Below are 17,949 nucleotides of genomic sequence, written 5' to 3' on the forward strand. Positions count from 1 at the left end.
TTGCAGTTTCTTAAATCTCAGTGTCCTCATTATATCATTTAAGTAACAGGATCAAATTATTAGCATAACACTATCCATTAGAATGTTGTATTCTGTGTCTAATAAAAAATTATTTTCTTATCTTTTTCTTTTGACTAGTAATGGTGGCTTGGAAAATGGGAAACCTGTTGACTTAGTTTTGAGCTGTGTGGACAACTTTGAAGCTCGAATGGCAATTAATACAGTAAGTACAATTTTCTGTTTATAGAGGATATAGTAATGCATATATTTGGTTTAATATGTGTGCTGTTAATATGCCTTAGATCTAATCTGAGCAATAAATTATTTTGGATGAACCTTAAACCTGAAAAGTTAAAATGTTTTATCTCTAAACTGATCTTAAATTATTTTTGAAATTCAAAGATCTGTGGCTATGGGTATTTTTCTAGCCTTTTCCTTTGTGCAGTGTCACTTAGTAGCTCAAGCAAATATCCAATTCAGTTGAAGACCTCTTGTTCCTTAGGGTGGGTGTGCATGTGAGTGTGCATATGTTGTTTTTAAAAGATACATGTTTTGATAGAACTGTATTACACTCATTTATTTGTGAGTACTTGAATTTTCTTGACATCTTAATGTAAAAATTGCTACAAAGATAGTGTTTCTAAATATTGTGAACCTTTTCCTATTGACTTATTAGAGTATTTTTTACCTTTATTAAAGTATGCTATTGTTTTCCTAATTCCAAAGTATGCTATTGTAATTCCTATTGTTTCCTAAAAAGAAGATTTTTGCAAGTACTGATAATTAAGATGTGTTTATAATCCAGTAAACCACATTGTACTATATACCAATATTTTGAATAGACAGAAAAAACTAAATATAACAATCCATATCATCATTTTTTGCTTCTATTTGTGATACAAATTAAATTAAAAATATGTGTGTATATACTTCCTCATTTTTCTTGAAAACAACATATGTGGTAAATTCTAGCCTTTTATTCACAGCTATGACTTCATTCTACTTAGGCTTGTAATGAACTTGGGCAAACATGGATGGAATCTGGGGTCAGTGAAAATGCAGTCTCAGGGCACATACAACTCATCATTCCTGGAGAATCTGCTTGTTTTGCGGTATGTCTAATTGTTGTTGGTGTCCATTTTTAGGTGCTAGAATTTTTTAAATGTAAAAATAAAACTAGAGAGAAGAAAGATGGGAGAAAAAATACAACTCTAATTTCATATATTTCTATTTGGGCATCTCTACTACTTTTGCCTATTCTTTTAAAACAACTTAACTTTTTATTTTCCTTTTTTCCTGAAGTGTGCTCCTCCACTGGTAGTTGCTGCAAATATTGATGAAAAGACACTAAAGAGAGAAGGTGTCTGTGCAGCTAGTCTTCCCACGACCATGGGAGTAGTTGCTGGAATTCTTGTACAAAATGTGTTAAAGTGAGTACTGGAAAAAATGTCTAAATTGTCTATTTGCAGAATAAAACAAACACAAGTGGTATCTTTGAAAAGTTGAACTGAATAGGAAAAACCATCAAGAGATTAGTTATCTTCAGAGTGAAGACCTCTTTTTTTTCTTTTGTTTTTTTGTTTGTTGTTTGTGCTAGATCATGGACATTGGTGTCTTTATGGAGCACCAGTTTCTTTAAGTGTGGTCACTTGTCCCAATGGTAAAACTTCATATTTTGACACTTTTGACTTTTCCTTAAAAACTCTATTAGGAACTTTAGGCTCTGGACACCAGAACATACACAAAAACCAAGAAATAGTCATCAAGTTTCTTGACTGTATCTGCAGAGAGATCAAGAAGTTCATAAAGCAGATGTACTTTATTCAGAATCGGAATCTTCGGATCCTGCTCAGAGCCCCTTTACTCTTTATTTTATACAGAATTCTATCAGGAAGGGTTTTCAGGAATCCCAAGCCCACAATAAATTAGAAGTACAATTTGGATGGAAGATCTGCTGCAACTAGTGTGCTGACCCATGTTCAAATCTTAGCCCCAGGCACTTTCTGGCTTTGTGACCCTGGGCAATTTACTTAACCCTAATTTCCTAGTTTTTTGCTGCTTTTCAGTCTTAGAATTGATACTAGGACAGAAGAAGGAAGGAAGAGAGGGAGGAAGGAAGGAAGGAACGAAGGAAGGAACGAAGGAATGAAGGAAGGAACAAAGGAAGAAAAGAAAGAAAGGTAGAGATTGGTTCTTGAGCTGAACTTTGAAGGGACATAGAATTCCAGAAAGCAAAAGTGAGTCCTATATTTTATGGAAGACAACTCAAGCAAAGACATAGAAGTCAGAGATGGAATAGTATGTAAAGGTTGCTGAAAGAAGGCCAGTTTGGTTAAAATATAGGATACATAAAGGAGATTCACATGTGACCAACCTGGAAAGATAGATAGGAATGAGATTATGAAGGACTTTAAATGCCAAGCATGTGAGTTTCTGTTTTATCCTAGAAGCAATAAGAGATCTACTAAAGATTTTTGAGCAAGCAATTAAAATGATCAGAGGTAACCAAAGTTGGTTCTTATCATCCTCTTTGAAATGAACCCATCTCTGCCAGTGTTGGGAGCTTTGATCAGATATTGTCTAAGACCTCTTCCATCTCTAAATCCAATACTTCTTGAAAACTAGGACCAATTGTTAGAAATCATGATGAAGCAAAAAGACCTTCCTAACTATTAAGATGTCCAGAAATGGAATGAGCAAGAGAGTGATGAATGTGGAGTCTGAGGATCTGAGCCTAAATCCTGATTCTGCCACATACAAGCTGTGTGACTTTGAAGAAGTCACCTAACCCCTTTGAGCCTCAGTTTCTTCATCTATAAAATGAAGAGATTGAACTACATGCCCCTTAGGCTTCCCAACAATCCAAAACCTGTAATCTTAAAATCCTATGGATTGCCTTCATAGATTTTGGAATTGTACTTGTAAAGTCCTCTGGCATCTATCACTAGAGTAAGGCATGGTCTAATGAATTCCTTTTCATTGCACATATTTAAGTGGAGATGGAATGCACTCTTCTTGGGGAGGTTGTTAGAGAGGATTTATATTGCCAAGTTGGATTAAATGACCTCTACAATGTCTTCCAACTTGGGAAGTCTATGGCTGCATAGACCTTGTACTTAGAAACATTTCATAAATCTTGGCTGAATTATATTATGTAAAATCTGAATCTACTAGAAGCTTTAAAAACTTAAAACCTAAAAGAAAATTACTTTTATACTCAATTCTAAGACAAGCCCCAAAATTCTAATTACTAAGATATCTACAGTCACATTTTCTATACTCTAAGTCTATTTAAGATAACCTTGATCTACTGTCTGTATTGATTAGTATTTTTGAACACTCACTTTTGCAGCTCTGTGGATTTGAGAAATATTTTCTTCTTGCCCAAACACCATCAGAAGACTAGAAGGGAGAAAGGAAAAAAAATAAAAGCCTGACATTTCCAGGCCTTATACTAAAATGATTCTCTCCTAGATATGTCCGTTTATCTAAATGCCTCCTTTCAAAAGAAAGTAGTTTAGGACTACAGGGTTTTCAAAATTATTGCTAATGAAAACAAGGATCACTTGGGTATCTACCTTCTTTCTGTTTCCTTGGGGAAAAAAATGTAAATGCCCAAAATTCCACATAACAGTTTGCACATCCTAGACTATGGAATATCCAGGAAATGAAGGAATGGTGTCAACTCTACTGTAGATATTCCTTCTATATCCCTCTGTTCCCTATTAATTCAAACCTGAGAGTTACACAATAGAAATTCCATTAGTTCAGGAGTTATTAACCTTTGCACCTCCTTAGCCCTGGACAATATTTCCATTGCCCAGATTACAACACACACCTTTGTATAAGGAACCTATAAAGTTTGTCCATTAATAGGGTACACACAGTACAGATGCATGATGAATTAAACAAGAAAAAAGGAGTGCTCTAAATTGCATTTAGGAAATTGCTGAGATCCTTTAAGGGTCCAAAGTTTTGCATGAAAGCAAGGAGCCATCCATGTAATAATGTGCACCTAATGTTGTCATATGGCAGCAAAGCATGGATTACAACAGTCTCTGAAGTATTAAAGATGAACATCACAGAGAAGGTGATGTGGATATATATAATACATATGAGCAAGCTATGACATCCAACCAATGAAAAATCTCAAAAGCAAAACCTAGTAAAAGATGTCATCAAAAAACTGTATAACATAGGAAGAAAAGATGGGCTGTTCATGTGGCAAGGGCAATGGATGGCAAATGAACAGCCAGAATGTTCTACTACTCATGAATGTCAAGAGACAGTGAAAGGACTCTGGTAAATGGACCGGACCTTAGGGGACAAACTTATGGAAGAACATGCACAAGAGTAGCATGAGATGGGCAAGCGTAGATGGGTTGTGGTATGCATCATTGAAGAAAATTTGCAATTCAGTGGAATTATACATTTATTTTAGTATCTCTCCATCATGTAGCACAATGTTCTTAACATCTCATTGATATTTGCTGAATAAGCAGGATTAAATGCTTGTTAAATTAAATTCTGACATCATTGTCTTATTCAGTCAAATTTCCTGGATTCCAAGCTCATTTACTTTGCCTCCTTCCCACTTCTGCTTTGAGCTCCTGGCTGGAAATAGATAATCTCTTTTCTCTATCTCCTAGCTCCTTGACTTTGGGGCAAAGATACATTGGGTGCTCTAGTTCTTATTTGAACTTTCCTACTTTCTAATATTAGAATAATAGTCCTATCAACCATTCCCTTGGCCTTCTGAGTCATTGGCTTGATCTTCTGCCTTTCATACTCTTAGTTTATTTCTGTTCCACTTGACAAATGAGCTGTTACTGAAATGGTTCCTGGACCAAGACCTTGACAACACTTTAATGGTCCTATCCATCTACTCAGCAAACCTGCCCCTACAATTCCTTACTATTAAGGTAACCATCTATATCAGTAAAAAGCTGAGCACTCATACATCTTAAACTCCATTGGAGGGTCTATGGATAAACCAAATCACATAAGTCTAGGAAGACAGCAGTGAGCAAACACGTCACAATGGAAAGGCTCCTGGATTAGGAGTCAGAAGATCTGAGTTCTAGTTCTGAATGGACCCCAAAAATATGTGTGACCTTGAGCAAATCATTGTATTTCTCTGAGCCTTAATCTTCCCATCTGCAAAATAATGGGATTAGACTTTTTTTTATTTCTAAGATCCCTTTCAACTTTAATTTTTTTGAGATTCTATGACTCTGCCTCTCTCTGTCAAGGTAGAGGAAAATATCATCTTTAACTGAAAAAAACAATCTTCATGTCTACAGAATTCCCATAGGGTGTACACAATGGCTACTTCAGACACATATTCCATGAACTGATGAAAGGTTATGACTGGGCAATGTAGGGCCAACTGGATAGAATGACTCAGCTCTGCAGGTTTATTGCTACAGTTTGGAAGAAATCAGCTCTGGGCTCAAAAACAGTTAAGGTTAAAGCATATGTGGATTATAAAGATCGAGCTGAACCTGAGTGAAGAGATATGAGAAAATATTCCTATCTCATTGCTGTGTGGAGGTGGGAGGTTCACAGGTGTTGCACATGATACATCTTTTTGGACTTTTTTCAATGTATTGATCAGTTTTGCTCATTTTTTTCCTCTTAAAAAATTACAGTTGTTAGATGAGATCGCACCACAGTAGGGAAAGAAACAGATATTGGGCATAACTAATTAATGTAAAAAACAGAAGACATAAAAAAATTTTTTTAAACCCTTACCTTCCATCTTGGAGTCAATATTGTGTATTGGCTCCAAGGCAGAAGAGTGGTAAGGGTAGGCAATGGGGGTTAAGTGACTTGACCAGGGTCACATACAAAAAAATATTTTTTAAAGCATGTGTAGGAGGCAGCTAGGTGGCTCAGTGGAATGACAGGCAGGCCTAGAAATGGGAGATCCTGGATTCAAATTTGACCTTAGACACCTCCTAGCTGTGTGACCCTGGTCAAGTCATTTAACTCCCATTGCCTAGCCCTTATTGTTCTTCTGCCTTGGAACCAATACAGAATATTGAGTCTAAGACAAAAGGTAAAGGTTTTTGGTTTTTTTTTTTTTGCATGTGTGTGTGTGTGTGTGTGTGTGTGTGTGTGTGTGTGTGTGTGTGTTTAAAGAATGTGAGGAGCAATTAGGTGGCTCAGTGGAATGAGAGCCAAGCCTGGAGATGAGAGATCCTGGTTCAAATTTGACCTCAGACACTTCCTAGAAGAGTGATCTGGGCAAGTCACTTAACCCCCATTGCCTAGCCCTTACCACTCTTCTGCCTTGGTACCAATACTTAATATTGATTCTGAGATGGATAGTAAGGCTTTTCAAAAAGCATATGTAGACTTAAGTTTTGAAAACTATAAAATTCTATTTTATGCAATAATAAAACCTTAGCGGAAGGGTTTCAATTACACAATGACAAGTGGGAATATGATCCAATTCAATTCTTGCTATACTGATAAAATTAATTACTTTGAGTAAACTTGCACTGCCACATGAAGGTGCTCCTAGGAGTTAATCAAATAGGAAGCTTAAAGCCAAATTATGAATTATCAAAATGGAATAGTCTGATTGTTTTGGATAGCCACGGAAGTCAGTGGGTGGATTTTAAAATCAATCTATATTCTGCATCTTCTATTTCTCAAAATGAGCCGCTATCATAAACCGCCCAGTTTCAGGGTTGTTCTTGCCAAGTCACCTGGCATCTAACGTGAGAGAAAGATGCCATCGCTTTGCTGCCTCCAGGATTTTAGCCAGTGCCCGGGCTAACTGACCTTTCACCTTGGGAAACTGACAGTGAAATGTAAGCAAAGAAATTTAATGCTAGACCCAAAAGCACGGAAAAAAGGAGCTAGTCATTCAAAGAGTAACTTGTCCACAAAACAGAGGATGTTTGAGCCAGATCCAGAGGACTGCTCAGAACACTTCATTTTAGCAGAGAGCAGGAATGTACAGTGCTTATAATGACGTGTTAACATCTGTCTGTGAAAATCATTGCGATGGTACCACAACATGCCATAGAAAGTCAAATTCTTCTTAAAGAAAATTATACATTATCATAGTAAGGAACTATCATTTGATTAGATATAATCATTGAAGTATCTACAGAGTTGACAGAACCAATTATTAATTCTCTAAAGATTTACTTTCCCACTAGACTAGATATGAGGGAGAAAAAAACCACTAGAAATATTTAATATAGAGTAGACATTTAAGGTCAGCTGGCCACTGGAGAATCTTTTCCATCAGCTTGCTCCAAAATAATTCACAATTATTCATTATTAGCATCACATGAAGACATCAACGAGGTTATTTATTTTCCTATTGATGAGCATTATAAAAAATTATGAGCAATTATTGAAAATTGGATTAATGGAAACAGGGCGTTTGGGTGGCACAGTGGGTGGAATGCTGGTCCTGGAATCAGAAAGATTTTGTCTACTACTATGTGACTATATATACTAGCTATGTGACCCTGGGTAAGTCACGTCATCCTGTTTGCCTCAATTTCTTCATCTGTAGAATGAGCTGGTAAAGGAAATAACAAACCACCTCAGTAACTTTGTCAAGAAAATCCCAAATGGTTTCACAAAGAATCAGATGCCACTGAAAAATGACTGAACGACAACTGGAAATCTTCATTCCATTGCATATATAAATAAGCAGTCAGTTCAGTTCTTCCCCTTATTCTTGGGAGGGTTCACAGCCATGAAAGAAAGAAGGAAAGAAAATCAGCCTTTCAATGATGATGCAAAATATGATAATATATGTAAAATACTTTGCAAAACCTTAAAGCACTATATGATTTTAGCTATTATTATCATCTGGGGTCCTCAGCTTGCAAGTAGGTGCGATTATTATCCCCATTTTACAAATGAAGAAACTAAGATTGAACAAGGTTAAGTAACTTTCCCAGAGTCACACAGCTAGTAAGTAATAGAGATAGTACTTGAGAACAGGTCTTCTTAATTCCAAGTCTAGCAATATATACACTGTATAATTGAACTACCTTTACCTCCCACTTGATTCTCTATTTAATTTAAATTAAATTTAATTCACCCACTTGATTCTCTATTTAGGCCTAGATTCCTCCACCCCCTAAACTTCCTTTATACTTTTTCAAGCAACAGAAACTTCTTTCTTTTTTTTCTCCTTCACACACACACACACACACACACACACACACACACACACACACACACACACCCACACACACACACACCCTGAAGCTTCTGACCAAGAGAGAAGATAGAAGAGTAGGAAGAAAACCAGACAAACATTAAATTTCTAATTTCCTTCACGTCAAACTATTTCAGAGGTTTTTCTGCCCATATGTGGTTTATTAACAGAGTCTCTTTGATCCTTGTCTAATTTCTAGTGTCCCATTTTTCTCTTTCCCCCCCAAGCCCCAGATATTGACCCACCTGATTTCTTGGTACTCCTCATACCCTTCCTTTCTTTCCCTGGGGTTCCTCTTCACCTCTAATCCCTGTACAAAAGGACATACAGGTTTCTAACTTCTTCCTTAACCTGTTGTGTCTAGCCTCTCCTAGGTTTTCTCATGGATTTTACAGTTAGTTACTAGAGGGAAACAGATGACATTTAAAATCACAAACAAAAGGGGAAAGTTTACAAGATCATAATTTAACCCATGTGTTAAAAGCTCCCTCCTGACATGAGGGCTCTGTTGTATTTGAGGGAGCTTTCACTTCTCTGGCTCATTGCCCTCATCCAAATAATCTTTGAACTTCAGTATCTAACACCTTACCCCCACTTCTTTTTTGTAAAATAGCCAGCTCTGTACATAAGCACCCAGATTCACAAGACAAAAAAAATAGATTAAAATGTATTTATAGGTTAAGGTAAAGAAATACAACGTGTACCGGAAATCACAGAAAAAAATAAAATTCCTCTAAAAAGCAACCCACTCCCATAGTCCTATGGAGCCACAGGCTGATGATGGGTAGGGTTCTGAATAGAAATACTTCCTATAAAACCTATCAATGTCTCTCTGACAGCCATAATGGATCTACCATATTAGTCAGTCTTCACTTCTCCTTAGTCCCCAGAAGGTGGTGCATACTTTCTTCATCTGCTTGATTCCTGATAGCATACTGTTCAAGTTCTGGTTGTAATCAGGGACCACCTCATTAGCAGTGCTGGCATGAATAACTTAGCCTGAATCCAATAACTGATCATGATCAGATACCATCTTGACTCACTTACCCACGATCAATGGTTCACTTAAATAACCCGTCTCCTCAGAGGAATGACTTCACCAAAGCCCTAACACCACAGATTTACAATAAAAAAAAAATGCCAAATGCTTAATAATAACAAGTAATCATATTTCTAGCAACAGCACAAGGATTGTTCCCATATCTTTTCCTTTTTCTGACTTACTGTGTTGCCAGAAGAGAACACAAATTTCTGTTAACATGCTAAGATTTCTGTTGACCCTTACAAAATACTCTTGACTTTCTCTGCCAATCTTTTTTCTTCTCACTTTTTTCTTGTACATGAAAAGTTTAGAAATCTAATTTCAACAATGGTGAAAAGCAAATGGAAGAAGATATAAAACTGAAGAAGAAATGATGTTAAGGATGGTAAGAGTGAGAAGTTGGAAAGATAGGCTAAGAAGGGGAAGCAGTATATCCCAGCTCCTTCCAACTTTGCCAACAAAGATCAAGAAAGAGCACCCATCCAATTCATATAAGGAAAATAATAAAATTTTAACTTTAAATGATCTGATTAGAACTTCATAGTTTGTATAAGCTTATATAACATTTAATGGAAGAAGACAGTGAATGTGGTTCTCATGGGTATTTTATATACTTACATTTGAAAGACTAAAAAAATGAAGACCCCTGTTCAAAGGAGATTGAATTGCTAATAATTGAACAGAAAATTTAAGTTCCAGAAATCCTATCAGAGTAGTTATCAAATATAGAAACTCTTTCTTTGTTATTCTTAGGAGCTCCAGTTTAATGTGAACAGAAGAATATTAAAAAGCTTTAAAATGAAAGTCATATTCTCCTTGGAGAGTAAAATGATGAAAAATGACCACAAATCACTGAAAAGTTGGCAGGGATGCTTTCTTTCACTTTTTTAAGAAGCATGGCTATAATGTACTTCTTATGAGAACCTACCTAGAGGCTAAATATGGCCTATAAAAAACATCCCAAAATATGGAAATGTAGAAAATAAACATCCCTTAGTGATATATGTAATTTTGCTTTTTTGTGAAAGGGATGCATAACATAATATGGGTTTTTCAAATAGATATAGTATAAGTTGATATCCTGGGAAATAATAATGTCCAACAGCATCTAGGAAATGGCACAGACAAACTGAAAATGTTTTGTGCAAGGAATCCTATTGCCTAATAAATAAAAATAAAAACAATGTTAGTTTTTTCAGTTTCTCTAATACTACCATATAAACTCTATTGTTTATAACCTTGAAAAAGGGTATGGACTCATTACTTCAAAGTTTCCCTTGAAGTGCTTTTTTAAAAGTGTTTTTATATCCAAAAACATCTACCAAAATAGGCTTATGATGATTTAATTGGCTTATTTTTACTGTTGCTAAAAATCACCTAGCCTTGAGTTATGTTTGCTACTTTGAAAATAAAAATTTTCAGATTCTGATGTGGGAAATGACTACATTTGGTGTGGTGAAGGAAAAAATCCCTCTGAACCTCTGGCCTTTTTCCCTTTTGGGACAATAAAATAATTTGGCCTTTAATCCCAGTACTGGGTTAATTAGTGTAATAACATGAAGTTTTATTTAATATGTGGTGCACATTTATTACTTGTTTTAAAGTTATAGTCACTTCTTCCAAGTTCAAAACAAAGATGGCATTCATTTGAAGAAAAAGTCTCTGGCCAAGTCTACAGTAGCAAAATGAAGTGAAGAATTGAAGCAATTATCAACATTTATTGAGTGCCCGCTGTGAGCAGAGGATGACCAATGGACTCTAAAGAAGTGTCAATATAAATGATCAACAGCCTTTGACTTCATGAAGTTTAAAGTTGAATGGAGGGCACTATATATATATATATATATATATATATATATATATATAGTATGTATATGTGTCTATATAGAAACAAACATACATATACACATTTATGTTGTTGTTATTCATTTCAGTCAAATCTGACTTTCTGGGACCCCATGTGGGGTTTTCTTGGCAGAGATTCTAGAATGGTTCACCATTCCCTTCTCGGGCTCATTTTATAGATGAGGAAACTGAGGCAAACAGGTTTAAGAGACTTGGCTAGGGTCACACAGCTAGCAACTATCTGAGGATGGAGTTGAACTCAGAGAGATGAGTCTTCTTGACTTCAAACCAGCACTGCCTCCCCTGTGCCACATAAAATGTGTGTGTGTGTGTGTGTGTGTGTGTGTGTGTGTGTGTGTGTGTGTGTGTGTGTATAGCATGGAGCACCAAATGCAAACACACCAACACACACATCCTAAAAAAGCTACTCCAGGTTCAAGGCATAATGGAGATCTTAAAAACAGATTCATGATCCGCACTTTATATATTTATTTAATTTGAACATCAGAAGAAACAATTCAAAGCAACAAACATTTAATTCAATAGAGTAGCAAAAAAAAAATTGAAAAGCATAGCCTACCACCATGGAGAAGGGGCACCTACAGGGACCCTCTGTTTCCAGAGAGCTACTGTAGAAAATAAAAATGGGGACACCAGGGATATTATAGTAAAACTAAGTGATTTGTGGGTACACACACTGGGGTTTATGAGAGACTAGACCTGGACATGAAGATCAAAACAGCCAAGCTGCTCCTAACTGACAAAGGGTCAGTTGACCAACTCACAACACAACACACTCTGGCAGTTCATGTTACTGACACTACAGAACCACCAATGTCCTCTGGTGACATTGAACTCTATTTGTCAGCTGCACTGCCTAGGGGCTGCTCTCTCCCTCTAAATTTCAACATGCCTCCTTTTCCATTGGGCTGAAGAAAGGGCGCAAAAGGGGTGTCTGACAGTACTTTAACTCTTTTATGATCTAGATGTCATCAACTGCAGCCAGCCAGCAGGCTAGAAAAGCCCTTAAGTATGTTAAAGCCTAATTTAATTTTTTTTCAACTCTTTTTCTCCTACTGCCTCTTGGGGCCTCTCATTCTTATTTGTCTTGGAGTGAAAAAATCCCTTTCATTTTTTTACCCACTCCCATGCTGGCAGTTGTGCTATATGCAAATCATTGAGACAGTGGAAAAGACTAAAAAAGGCTAGTTATTTATCTTATTTCACACATTCTTCAGCAACTAAGTCATTATACTCTTTATACCTATATAAAAATATAAATGAAAGGAGCAGAGAAAAACATAAATAAGTTTGGTGGCAATTACATGGACCTACTGTTATTAGAATTGCTAAATTCAAGGAGGTGGGATGATTTTCCTAACTCCTCACTTCACGTTGCTGGCAGAAAAACCTAACCTTTGATCAATACCCTCAAAAATAAAATGGGATCCCAATGGAGGAGAGGGATAGGAAGGAGCTGGCTGCTTATCCCATTATTGTTGGAAAAAGAAGATTGGAGGAAGACACAGTAAATAAAAGTACGGGGCAAGCTTACGAGCTACATAATCCTGAGCAAGTCAACTTGACCTCAGTCTGTCTCAGTTTCCTCAACTATAACATGGAGAAAATGGCACCTACCCCCCAGATTTGTTGTGAAAATCAAATGAGACAATACGTATTAAAGCACTTAGCAGAGTTTCTGGTGCACCAACTTTACCAGTTTTCCTACTTGAAACAGTACAGCCTAAAACTGTTATTCATCCTTTATTTCAAAGAGGATTGTGGATGATGTCTTGACTTCATGGATGATGCATGACATGGATGATGTCTAAGGCTTCAATTGTATTTAGTGAGGCAGAGTTGCACAAAGTCATCAGTCTCGCTCTTTTTTATAAGGCCAGTGGCAAGTCAAAAGTCAGGACAACTGGTGATGACCCAGGATGCAGTGGATGACCTTGGTGTCTTTGATGTCTGACCAAGCTCTAAGCACTGCACAATGCCTACTTCAGCTGGCATCTTGGCAGTTAGAACAAATTGTTCTCATCCACTTCTTCTTCAGGGAAGAAGTCTTCACATGCTTGGGTAGACATCCCCCAACCCTCACAGGCTTAAACATTAATAATAATAGAAGCTTATGTTCTACTAACATTTTTCTACAAAGTCTTAAATTTATATTGCTAACTCTGATTTACTAATGCGGGTGTAGGGGTGGGAGGTGGGAATTAAGGTAAAGACCAATCAAAAAGAAAATAAGAAACTTAACAGAAAATAGAAGCCAGTCTTCTTTATTCTCCTTGTGCATTTGTGACTATAAACCTCTCTTTTAGGAACACACGTATTTTTCCAAAACACTAAAATTATAAGTCAATAGAAGCATGCTATAAAAATGGATATACATTTCATCAACAAGGTTAAAAGAAAAAGGACATTATTATTGGACTTTACATTGCATTTGTACTTAATATAAATGGTCGACTTTGTTGAGCCTTTTAAAGTACCTCAGAGAAAATAAGCCATAGTAGAATAAAGCCATTGACAATTGCTTCCTGTGTATTTGTTTATGACAAAACTACATTTTATAAAACCTACTTCATTGAGTCCTTAGACTTCTGAGTCATCTCATTTTAACTCTGGGGATGTCAAATCCCAGTTCTTAGTGTAAATCTATTAGATAAGGGTTATTCAATATTCAGCATGACTCTGAATTGTAATTAAATTATTAATTCCGTAGATATATAGATTTTATTCAAATGTCTCTCTCCTCGCTCTCTCTTTCTCTCTCTCTCTCTCTCTCTCTCTCTCTCACACACACACACACACACACACACACACACACACACACAAATGTACAACCTGTGATTACATTAGTATGACTACTGGAGAACTAATTGATATGCAGTCAAAGATTTTGAAAGAAATATGAAAAAACAAAAATCTTCACTTATTTTCTTTTTTATCTTCTGAATTATATATATTTTAATGCTCCTTCATAAGTTATGAATTCAACAAACATAGTCATTTCAATATACAAAGAACAGGAAAAAAAGGATTATATATAGTGTTATGATTATAATAACAGATAGTTTGGAGAAGCAGATAAATGTATCAGAGCCAAATATAGCTTTAAGTCAAGAGCCAGAGATTGACAGGCCACAGTGAGGAAAGGAGGGGGTAAAACACTCCTGATTCTCAAACCCCTCCCCCTCTAACTGCTTCTGCTTCAGTTGGTAATGAAGACAGGAATAAGATTCCTCTGGCAAGTTTCTCTTATGGCTGAAACCCCAATAATGTTTCTTTCTTAAATTTATATTCTTCTCAGGTCAGTTAGAGGAGATATAACAGCTTATCTAATTGTTGAGGACAGAGGAGATCTTAAACTGGCAGCCAACAGGATTCAAACTAAATATACAGACTGAATTGTAAGTATCTTCCAAATAATTATCAGGCACAGCTTTGAAGGTAAAAAGTTATATTAGAAATTAACAAGGAAAATTATAGAAATCAATGAAGGGTTTAGGATAAAGGAAAGGTGACCCTGAACTGTTAAATTGATGCCCCCTTCCCCCTCCTCACTGGAGGAGAGGAAGCATTTAACTAAAACTGGCTCTCTTGCTGTTGATAAATATTTTACTCTCTAATCGTTAAGTAATTATATAATTATATTAATGAAGAATAGTAATGACAAATAGGCTAACCCTATGAGTAGAAACTACTGGCTTAAGCTACAATGGTTTCTCAGGAGAAACCCCAAGTCAGGAGAATCAAGCAGAGTCTGCTCACATCCAATCCCACCAATTAACTGTCTTCAACCCTTCTCAACTGCCCCTCACCCAAAGTTCTCCAGGGGGTCCCCTGGAATTCTGGGTGAGGCTCTCCCTGTACCTTTGCAGGGATTCCATGCTTTGCATCTGCACACAACAATAGCCCTCTTTTTTTTTATTTTAAACCCTTAACTTCTGTGTATTGACTTATAGGTGGAAGAGTGGTAAGGGTAGGCAATGGGGGTCAAGTGACTTGCCCAGGGTCACACAGCTGGGAAGTGGCTGAGGCCAGATTTGTATAGCCCTCTTTTTAGATATATAGTTAATTTAGCACTAGAAGATCAACATTTTCCTACTTCTCTATGTTCCCTTTGGAACCTTTGTACATTTGCTAATTTTTCATTGAAATTTTTGTCTTTTCTTCATTTGAGGGGGAGCATCACTATCATTGCCATCCATGTTCTCTTCTAACAATTCCCTTCTCCTACCAAATAAAAAGCTTTCCTTATAATAAATAAGCATAGTCAAGCAAAATAAATTCACACATTAGCCACGTCTGAAAAAGTATCACTCATTCGGCACCTCTGGTCCTTCACCTCTCTAGCATTTAATGCAGTGTTTAGCATTTAGTGGCTATTAATAAATGCCAGTTCTGTGACTGAAAAAGTCATACTTCTCCACCAGGCAGCTAGAGTTGTGACTGGTAATTCCATTGATCGGAGTTCTTATGTCTTTTAAAGACATCTAAGTATTACAAAAATTGATCTCATTCTGTTCACTTTGCATCACTTCATACAAGTCTTCCCATGTTTCTTTGAATCCATTCCTTTATTCATTTCTTATATTTTAATAATATTCCTTTACTTTGATATAGCATAATTTGTTCAGTTGTTCTTCAACTGATGGACTCCCATGTGCTGTTCTAAATGTTTGGGTTTGGGGGGGGGGGTTGGTACATGAAGGTTATTTCCCTCTGTCTTTATTATATGCCAAGTAATACATTTAGGTTATATGCTAGTAGTACTTTTCCAAATAAAGAGTGTGTATAGTTAAATGTTTTAAAAAGTATATTAGTGTATACAGTAACAGAAATATTGTACAATGATCAGCTAGGAAAGACTAAACTATTATCAACAAAACAAGGTTCCAAAATAACCCAAGGGACTCATGATTTAAAAAAAATAAACCTTCTATCCACAAAGCACATCGAACTATTTACTGCCTTGGGAAGAGGGGGAAGAGAGAAGGAGGGAAAGAGGGAGAGAATCTGAATCACAAAATGTCAGAAAACAGTTGTCAAAAAATGTTTCTACATTAAATTGAAGAAAATTCAATAAAATATATAAAAATTCAAAAAAATATAGTATATTAGTATGCCTGATCTCTGACAATCCCTCCAAAAAAATTATCATTTTGTTCTTTTTGTCATATGTAAGAATATGATGAGTTTAAGCTAGAAATTCAGAGTTCTTTAAATTTTAATTAGTGATTTGAAGCATTTTAATATGTTTGCTGATAGTTTGCCTTTCTTCTTATTAACATCATTTGGCCATTTTTCTCCTGCGGAATGGCTCTTATTCTTATATAATAGCATTAATCCCTATTTATCTTGTATATGTGATCTTTATGGGAATAATTTGCTCCCATTTGACTATTTCCCTTCTAATGACTCTGGTTTTCTTTATGCAAAACCTTTTCAATTTTAAGTAAACAAAATTGTCCACTTTATCATTTACATATTAGTCACACATTCTTCCTCTATTCATAGTTCTTACAGGTATGCTTACTTTCTTTTATGCTGAATTGGATTTCAAACTACTATTTCAATATAAGATTTATCACTTGTTAATATGGGTATGTGATTTAGGGTTTTGGTTTTAAAGGACTGCTCTTTTACAAAAATGAATAATATAGGAGGCAGTTGGGTGGCTCAGTGGATTGAGAGCCAGGCCTAGAGATGGGAGGTCCTAGGTTCAAATCTGGCCTCAAACACTTCCTAATGGGCAAGTTACTTGACCCCTACTGCCTAGCTCTTACTGCTTTTCTGCCTTGGAACCAATACTTAGTATTGATTCTAAAACAGAAGGTAAGGGTTTAAAAAATTTTAATAAAAAATGAATAATATGGAAATGGGTTTGAGTGATTGTGTGTGTGTGTATGCAACCCCCCCCAAAAAAAAACACCTCTACTATTTCATAGCATTTTGGAAAAATAGAACTCTGGTTCTATGGAAATTAGGATTCCAAGCAACTAATTCTCTTTTTTTATATCAAATTTTCCTCTCACCTGAATTTAATTGAATTCAACAAAACTTTTATTAACCACCTACTATATACAAACTGGAGCAGCTAGATGACTTGGTGGATAGAGAGCTAGGTCTGGCATCAGGAAGACCTGAGTTTAAATCTGGCCTCAGGCAGTTACTACTTAGTCTTAATCCACTGGAGAAGGAGATGGCAAACCACTCCAGCATCTTTGCCAAGAAAACCCCACAGATGATGCAATTGACAATAGATGTTGTTAATGAAATACAAGGAGAAATGCAAAAAAATAAGTGAAAAGGCTACATACATTTCCACAGCAGTTGTCATAAGCAGTAACTCTAGATAGTTGGGTGATTATAAAATGATAATTTCATAATAAGAAAAAATATCAAAATATACTTTTTTAAAATAACCCTTATCTTCCAACTTAGAGTCAATAGTGTGTATTGATTCCAAGGCAGAGGAGTGGTAGGACTAGGCAATGGGGGTTAAGTGACTTGCTTCAGGGTCACATAGCTAGGAAGTGTCTGAGGTCAAATTGGAACCCAGAACCTCCTGTCTCCAGGTCTGGCTCTCAATCCACTGAGCCACTCACCTGCCCCTAAAATATTCTTAACAACCTGCTCAGTCTTTCTGTCTCTGTCTCTGTCTCTGTCTCTGTCTCTGTCTCTGTCTCTGTCTCTCTCTGTCTCTGTCTCTGTCTGTCTGTCTGTCTGTGTCTCTCTCTCTCTCTGTATCTCTTTTCTCTGTGTGTCTCTCTCTGTGTCTGTCTGTCTGTCTGTCTGCCTCTCTCTCTCTCTCTCTCTCTCTCTCTCTCTCTCTCTCTCTCTCTCTCTCTCT

At 36.3% G+C, this 17,949-nt stretch overlaps 1 protein-coding gene across 1 annotated transcript in view; it reads left to right on the plus strand.

Annotated features, from left to right (window-relative positions):
- The window catches only part of LOC123252327 (ubiquitin-like modifier-activating enzyme 5), an 85,154-nt gene extending 83,720 nt beyond the window's left edge, over nucleotides 1-1,434 (plus strand). The window contains exons 3-5 of the mRNA XM_044681689.1: nucleotides 139-223; nucleotides 1,008-1,112; nucleotides 1,303-1,434. Of these exons, the coding sequence (XP_044537624.1) occupies nucleotides 139-223; nucleotides 1,008-1,112; nucleotides 1,303-1,434 (322 nt within the window). The remainder of the gene's footprint in view (nucleotides 1-138; nucleotides 224-1,007; nucleotides 1,113-1,302) is intronic.
- Nucleotides 1,435-17,949: the final 16,515 nt, after the last annotated feature.

The sequence above is a fragment of the Gracilinanus agilis genome, chromosome 6 (genome assembly GCF_016433145.1).
Source record: "Gracilinanus agilis isolate LMUSP501 chromosome 6, AgileGrace, whole genome shotgun sequence".
NCBI classification, from domain to species: domain Eukaryota; kingdom Metazoa; phylum Chordata; class Mammalia; order Didelphimorphia; family Didelphidae; genus Gracilinanus; species Gracilinanus agilis.